At 40.7% G+C, this 8,529-nt stretch overlaps 1 protein-coding gene and 1 pseudogene across 5 annotated transcripts in view; both read left to right on the top strand.

Annotated features, from left to right (window-relative positions):
- The window catches only part of ZFP1 (ZFP1 zinc finger protein), a 29,753-nt gene extending 26,300 nt beyond the window's left edge, over positions 1-3,453 (top strand). For 4 of the 5 annotated variants that reach the window (XM_006908817.3, XM_015586921.2, XM_015586922.2 and 1 more), the window contains one exon: positions 506-3,453. In XM_006908817.3, the coding sequence (XP_006908879.1) occupies positions 506-1,587 (1,082 nt within the window). In that variant the 3' untranslated portion in view covers positions 1,588-3,453. Of the gene's footprint in view, positions 1-8; positions 42-505 lie in introns of those variants that run through there. The other variant, XM_025044630.1, reaches the window with a different exon arrangement.
- Positions 3,454-7,806: 4,353 nt separating this feature from the next.
- On the top strand, positions 7,807-7,925 carry LOC112477372 (annotated as a pseudogene).
- The last annotated feature ends 604 nt before the right edge of the window (positions 7,926-8,529 follow it).

Raw genomic sequence — 8,529 nt, 5'->3', positions numbered from 1 at the left:
GCGGGAAGCACAGAGACGAGACAAGGTGCCGCCCAGCCACGGTAACTCAGAGTCAGAGTTTGCGTTGCTAACCTCGGATCTGCTTAGGGCTTTTTCCTTAATGTCTTCAGCTTCTTTTCTTGGTCTCTGTGCTAACTGTCCGGTGTCCTGGAGGACACTATGACCCTCCTTCGTGGATGGAATCGCCCTCCCATGCCATGTGTTTCCTGTTTGCTGCCCTTAGTTTTTATGTCACTTTACCCACCTTTTAAGGTCATTTTGGAATCTGGCAATGCTACTTGTGTTCATTATCTATTTCTACTTTTTTTTTTTTTTGGCCACATCCCTTTTTTCCTCTTTCTTTCAAAGTTTAAGAGCTAGGAAAATTTGCACTGGACACTTTTTAATACTGGAAGACTAGGTCCCAAACTAAAAAGGCAGCCTCACAACAAAACATTTGTAGAGACCACATCGTATAACATTATAGCGAAAGGGCTGACGAAGTATTTCGTGTGCTTTTTCCTAGAGGTGTGGAAGGCCGATGACCAGATGGAGAGGGAGCACAGAAGCCCAGATGAGCAGGCGAGGCCATTTATAATCTTTAAGAACCAAACCCCAATTGAGGAAAGAGGTGATCTCTTTGAAAAATCCTTCAATCTGAGCACAGACTTTGTTTCTTTAAGACAAGTACCCTATAAATACGACTTATATGAAAAAACTTTGAAATGTAATTCAGACTTACTTAATGGTAATAGAAGCTACATAAGAAAACAAGCTGATGAGTATAATGGATTTGGAAAAGCATTTCTCTATCTAAAGCAAGAGAAAACTCATCCTGGAGTGGAATACTCTGACTATAACAAAAGTGGGAAAGCCTTCGGCCATAAAGAAACCATTTTTAAACATCAGAAAATTAGAAATTTGGTACAACCTTTCATTTGTAACTACTGTGACAAGGCTTTCCCCTTTAAGTCACTCCTCATTAGTCATAAGAGAATACATACTGGAGAAAAACCTTATGAATGTAACGTATGTAAGAAAACCTTCTCCCATAAGGCAAATCTCATTAAACATCAGAGAATTCATACCGGGGAGAAACCCTTTGAATGTCTCGAATGTGGGAAAGCTTTCACCCACCAGTCAAACCTCATCGTACACCAGAGGGCACACATGGAGAAGAAGCCCTATGAATGCGGTGAGTGTGGCAAGACATTCGCCCAGAAGTTTGAACTTACGACACACCAGAGAATTCATACAGGGGAGCGACCCTATGAGTGTAACGAATGTGCGAAAACCTTCTTCAAGAAATCAAACCTCATTATACATCAGAAAATTCACACAGGGGAGAAGCGCTACGAGTGCAGCGAATGTGGGAAATCCTTTATCCAGAACTCACAACTCATTATACACATGAGAACTCACACCGGAGAGAAACCCTATGAATGTACTGAATGCGGCAAAACGTTCAGCCAGCGGTCAACTCTTAGGTTACACTTGCGAATCCATACAGGAGAGAAACCATACGAGTGTTCTCAGTGTGGGAAGGCCTTCAGCAGGAAGTCCCGACTCAGTGTCCATCAGAGAGTTCACATAGGGGACAAACCCTGAGACTGCAACCAGGTCAGACTGCAAAACCCTTCCAGTGGGAGAGGAGCGTCATGAAGGTACCGAAGGAGCATGGGAATTCACACCGAGACACAATAGATCAACTCAAAAATGTGTAAAAATAGGGTCCCCTAAGAACAATAACAACTGAAAATTAGCTTTGATACCCAAACTAAGGAATATATATCAGAATATATCCAATTGTAAATAGACATATTAACTGTATTACAATGAGCTTTTTAAAATCCCAAATGAATTATTCAACAATGAAATATTCTGGAAAGCAGCAGAAAGGTTCTATAGACAATATCTAGGAATATAGTGGTTATGTGTGAGATTATGCCACAAAGCAAATCGTATATTCTAGATTTGCACACATGAATTTAACTGGAAGTTTGAAATTTTTGTTTTCGGTAATCATTAGGACACATCAAACAGGATTTTCCACACTAAACATCACACGTGTTTTTCAGTACCTTTCCAACTCAGTATGCGTTCAAAATGAAACGTGGGACATGCGTTTTCTCCTGTTGCTTGCTGGCGTATGTAAGTTGGTATGACCATTGTTATCTTAATAAACAGAAGACTGTTGAAGTTTTTACCTGCTTCTGGGTTTGCTGAAGAATTTCTAGAAGAATTGTTTACATAAATAGGCAAGCGTGAGATAATTAAGAGGAGGTTTGCAGAGTGAAAGCAGCTGTATTACCCAGTGTGCACCACGGAATAAAAATAGGCTATATAAAAGGATCTCCATATCCATCCTGCTCTTCTTTTTCAGTGGGGTATTTGCACACAAATGCATGTTGTATAGCCCAGAAACCACCTATATTTTTGTGTGTGTTCCTGTTTCTCTTAATATTTTATCAGTTGTCTTATTGAAAATGATGGGATGTGTATGTAGTGCACAGATGTTACATTTCAGAGACTTTAAAGGAAAAATAATTTATTTTAAGAAACTATCAGATGTCTTTATTGCTTTTTAAAATTTTCATGTGCATAGTCCACTTTAGAAATAAATTTTTGCAGCATTCTGTTGAGAGGCATTTCTACTTCCTTGAATTCCAGTATCATAAACCTAAAGCATTTCCCTTTGGAACCTGACTTCATATAAGTTATACCTTTCCTTTAAAGGTTCACAGACAGTTTTATTAGTTACTGTTCAGCGATCTCTCCATAAACTTTTGTAAGTTAATCATCAAACAATAGAATCCTTTTGCATAACCTAAAGATATACCATTTTAGGCTTGATTTCAGATTCACAGGTTCCACCTTTTCCTGTTAGTCACAAATTATGCATTAGAATTGTAAATGCCAACCATAACTGGCTTTTTTGAAAATTAATTTTTGAAGATCATTGATATACTGTGACTATATATGAGTGTGAGTGACTTCTGAACAAATTTACTAGACCATCCATAGTCCAATAAGCCTTTGTTTAAGTTGTCATCTTATACTAACAGCAAGGAAGTGGGGGGAAAGGTTTATTTCATACTACGCTGTTAGAAGTTTAAATTGTGATGGCCTCCTAGGAAATCATTGTGACTCTGTCTTTTATCATTAAGAATACACACACTCTTCAGCCCAGCAGTCTCACTCCCTGGAACCTGTCCCTAAGGAAATAATAAAGTGCCAGTACTTAAGATTATGTTTATCAATGTATGTTGCATTTTTTGGTAAGGACAGAAAAAGGAAACCATTTAAATGACCATTAGTATGGGAATGATTGAATAAACTGCATTAAAATATGTCATGGTTTGGTGATAGTCCACAGAAAAGAATGTGTGGGAGCAAACACTTTCAACTGAGAAGAGGAAATCAAGAGGAGAGAGTATATACCAAATGTTGTAAAATAAAGATCTAAGAACCTTATATATGTGTGTATTTGTATATGATTTTATGGGCCTGGAGAATAGAATTTATCCTAAATCAAAAATAAAATTCCCACTAATTTCAGTGGAAATCTTTTCATGCATTTCTTGGTCCCTAAATTGACACTCATTTATACTAAAACAATATAACCCATTAAAATGGACACAGTTTGTTAAATAACATTAGTTAACGTAGCATGACATAAGGCAGGCTCTAGCTTGCATGGCTGTATTGTACACTTGAGCCTGTGATCGCAACGAAAGTACATATTTAACATTGTTCATGTAATAGAAACTAATACAAAAAAGAAAAAATAGCTAAGACAAAAAACGAAAAATGCAAGGAATGCCAACGTTATTACTACTGTAATAAATTACAAATGCTTTGAGAAAACTTAACATACCCACCTTTACGAGTACAAAAGTTATCATAAGGATAATTGCCCTTTCATGAGCTGTTTGCTCCTGAGGCCCTAGAAATCCAGGTCGGGATTCCTAATTTTTTTTAAGTGCCTGCAATCTTCATAAACCAAAGTGATTTTAGATGAAACACCTTCTAAAGACAAGTTCCTATAACCTGTTCATAGGACTATTTTGTTTATTCTCAGCAAGGTAGGAGGTAGGGTTTATCTCACTGGTGAGCCAGCAAGCCAAGAGGTGGTGTATTCAGCACTAGAAAACCCAGCTAGTCCTATCTGTCTGACCCTAAAGCCCACGCCCTTGGCCCTGTGACCTGTTCTAATTTCACTGATATTTTGAGATATTTTTTCCATTTCTATATTTTTCATAACCAAAGTACTTAAATTAACTTTTTCATTGTTTTATGTTTTATAAATCTAAAGTTAGGATTTATCTGCTTGGTATAAATCTCGTAGGGATGAATCTAATTGGTGGCACTCTACTGTTGATTAGTCTAAGGACTAGGCATATGGGGGATAAGGTGACAGCATCCCTGTCAGGCATTTGGTCTAGGAAGTTAGGAGCCTGTGCCATCCCCAGGCCTTGTTAGGCTCAACTGGTTACCTGACTGTCATATCAAGTCCTGCTGGCCAAAACACAGTGTACTCTTGGGACCTGGTCTCCACTTAACAGTTTTCTGACTATTCTGTGCTCTGGTGTTTTTGAAAAGGAAAACTCACATAGCTTGTCCTGCTGAGCAGTATTCGTTTGAACACATCTGGGATCCCTGTGCTCCATTTTTGAGCTCTTAGCTCATTATTCTCAGGTCCTATCTCACCTCCTGCCCCCTCAGGCACACACTTTGAATCATTTCATGTGTAACTTACCTCTTTCTCTTGGTTTTATAAGGACTATCAGAATGTTAAACAAACCAAAACACACCTATTGAGGTTAGCAGGACTCATGTGAAAGCACTCAGATGGGTGCCAAAGAGCTCAAGTTACTGGAAAGTAGCGCACAAAACCCCATGAGAAGTCCAGACCGTGTCTGTTCACACTAACCAGACCGTGTCTGTTCACACTAACCAGACCGTGTCTGTTCACACTAACCATGGCAGTCGATGTGGGAACATTCATTTGTTGATTCATCCCAAAAAGACATCTTGAGTACCAACAAAGGAGCAGGCATTGTGGGCTGCTGGGGATACGATGGTGAATAGATTATATTATGACAGGGCTCCCCAGGATCAGACAAAATCTGGGCAGAAGACAGGCTATGTGATGAAGCAGGAAACAGGTTTAGGCTGGGCCTGTCCTTGTGAGAATGTGAAGCCACAGTAGGGGTTTAAATAAAGAGTAGTATTACCTGCTTTTTAAAAAGTAAATGAACACCTTCTGGTCAAGATGGTGTAGGAGGTAGATGCTGTGCTTGCCTCCTCTCGCTACCACATCAAAATTACAATGAAACTATAGAACAACCATCACTGAGAGTAGCCCGAGGTCTGTCTGAACAGAAGAGTCCTGAGGACTATGTAAGAAGCCACCTTTAGACATCTCAGGATGTCTCAAGATGTCTACTACTGAGGACATATGTAAGAAGCCACCTTTAGACTGGTAGGAGGGTTGGAGATGTAAAATAGGTCAGTCTCATAACTTTGGGTGAGGGTTGAAAACCAGGAGGGTTATCTTGGCTGCAGAACCCTCCCACCCCCTCCCTGCCTTCACCGGGAGGAGCGAGGGGTCCCAGCTCCACACTGGGTTCCTCAGCCCAGGGTTTCAGTGCCAGGAAGAGAAGGCCCCAAAAACTCTGCCTGTGAAAACCAGTAGAGATTGTGGCTGAGGGAGACGGAGGGCTGTGGGAGTTGCAGATATTATTCTTGAGGCGCCCGCATGCAGACTTATTCAGGTGATGGACTCACTTGCTCTGAACTCCAGCACTGAGGCAGCTACCCCAAAGGTACCAAGGACATACGGGGAGGAACTGAATTGTCTGACTTCAGGGCAAGAGCTGAGGAGCGGCTCTCTCCCAGACAGAAGTGCTGGTGGAGTCCATTTTTCTTTTGTTGAGCCCTCCCCCTTTCCTGTCCGTATATATAGGCAGCAGCCATATCTGCGTCTCCATCAACTTGTCTAACACAGATAGGCTTACCCAGGTGATTCCCTGAGACCCTGCCCCTCCAAACTTGCAGGCCCACCCAGACTGCTTCCAGTGTTTTTTCCCATACAAATGGCCTGTATTAGCTTATGCTGCAGACTTTCCTAAACTCTTAAAAGTTCACAAAACCCAAAAAAGTAGCATCTGGACTTGGCATGGCATGTACTTCTTGCTGAGCAGCTTCAAGCCTGGCACTAGCAGGAGCCAGCCTTGGCTCCTGACTTAGCTTCTCGAGGTACCTCTAAGCCCAGCACAGGTGGTAGCCATCTGCATATTGTTTGGTGACTCTTGCCAGGTGGCCCTGGGTAGTACACAGGCTGCGCTGAACTTGGCCTGCAGCTGGGCCCTTCCCAGAAGGCCCTTATCTGGAGCTAGAGCACCACCCAGGGCTGCATCTGAGGAGGATACACCCGAAGAGCAGACTGGGCAGACAGCAGAGCCCTGCTAAAGTGAATGTACTCCATAGGGTTGGCCCCTCACTGGCAATTCTCACAACTAATCAGCCTGAGGGTCAACCTCTCTCATCAGTGAGAAAACAGCCATGGAGGCTCAACTACAACAGGAGGACACAAACCACACCAGGACACACTCTGAGCATCTGGCTCAGGTGACCAGGGAAGACTGTGCCACTGGGCCCTACAGAACACCTACATAAAGCTACTCTACTAAGACTGGGAGACTGGGGAACCCTACCTAATACATAGAAACAAAAGGAAACAGCCAAAATGGGGAGATGAACATGATCCAAATGAAAGAACAAAGCCCCGGAAAAACTAAAAGTGGAGACAAGCGATCTACCAGATGCAGAGTTCAAAACACTGGTTATAAGGATGCTCGGTGAACTCAAAAACTAAAAAAGAACCAGTCATGAACTAAAAGAACCAGTCAAGAACCAGTCAAAAACTAAAAAAGAACCAGAAATGAAGAATACAGTAACAAGCGAAAATACATGAGAAGGAATCAACAGATAGATGAAACAGAGGATCAAAGCGATTTAGAAGTCAAGAACCAGTCAAAAACTAAAAAAGAACCAGAAATGAAGAATACAGTAACAAGCGAAAATACATGAGAAGGAATCAACAGATAGATGAAACAGAGGATCAAAGCGATTTAGAAGATAAGGGAGCAGAAAACACCCAATCGAAAGAGCACCAAGAAAAAATCCAAACAGAGGATAGTTTAAGGAGCCTCTTGGGCAACATCAAGCATAACATTTGCATCATTGGGGTGCCAGAAGGAGAAGAGAGAGCACGAGAAATTGAAAACTTACTTGAAAAAATAATGATGGAAAATTTCCCTAACCTGCTGAAGGAAAGAGACATACAAGTCCAGAAAGCACAGAGTCCCAAAGATGAACCCAAAGAGGCCCACACCAAGACACATCATCATTAAAATGCCAAAGCTTAAAGAGAATCATAAAAGCAGCAAGAGAAAAGCAATTAGTTACCTAATTGCTTTTTAGAGAATTCCCATAAAATTGTCAGCTGATTTCTCAAACTTTGCTGGCCAGAAGAGATTGACACCAAACAGTCAGAGTGACGAAAAAAGCAAGGATCTACAACCAAGATTACTCTACCCAGCAAACTATCATTTAGAATCGAAGGACAAAGAAATTTCCAGACAAGAACAAGCTAAAGGAGTTCATCACCACCAAGTCAGTGTTACAGGAAATGTTGGAGGGACTTCGTTAAGAAGAAAAAAATAGGTATCAAAAGAATAATAAAATGGCAACAATAACATATCTATCGACAATTACTTCAAATGAAAAAAGGATTAAATACTCCAATCAAAAGTTAGGGTGGTCTACAGCCATTTCACCCTTAACGTGCCCGATCTCGTCTGATCTCTGAAGCTAAACAGGGTCGGGCCTGGTTAGTACTTGGATGGGAGACCACATAGGAAGACCAGGTGCTGTAGGCGTTTTTTTAAAAAAAAGATAGGGTGGCTGAATAGATAAGAAAACAAGACCTTTACATATGCTGCATACAAGAGACTCATTTCAGATTGAAAGATACACAGACTGAAAGTAAAGGGATGGAAAAAGATATTTCGTGAAAAATGGAAATGAAAAAAAAAAATCTGGGGTAGCAATACTTATACCAGACAAAACAGACTTTGAAACAAAGGCTGTAACGAGAGACAAAGAAGGACCCAGTAATCTCACTTCTGGGTATTTAACCGAAGAAACTCAAAGTACTACTTTGAAGGACATACGTATACATACATCCATATGTTCATTGCAGCATTATTTATAATAGCCAACATATGGAGGCAACCTGGGTGTCCATCAGTGGATGAATGGATAAAGAAGAAGTGGTACACGTATACAACGGAATATTACTCAGCCATAAAAATAAACAAATAAGAATAAAATCTTGATATCTGCAACAACATGGATGGACCTAGAGGGTATTGTGCTGAGGAGAGTAAGTCAGGCAAAGACAAATGCCATATGATTCCACTTACATGTGGAATCTAAGGAACAAAACAAACAAAATAGAAACAAACTCATAGAAACAGAGAA

Source organism: Pteropus alecto, unplaced genomic scaffold, assembly GCF_000325575.1.
Source record: "Pteropus alecto unplaced genomic scaffold, ASM32557v1 scaffold123, whole genome shotgun sequence".
Taxonomy (NCBI): domain Eukaryota; kingdom Metazoa; phylum Chordata; class Mammalia; order Chiroptera; family Pteropodidae; genus Pteropus; species Pteropus alecto.
The sequence above is the reverse complement of the archived record's forward strand: the minus strand, read 5'-3'. Positions and strand labels throughout refer to the sequence as shown.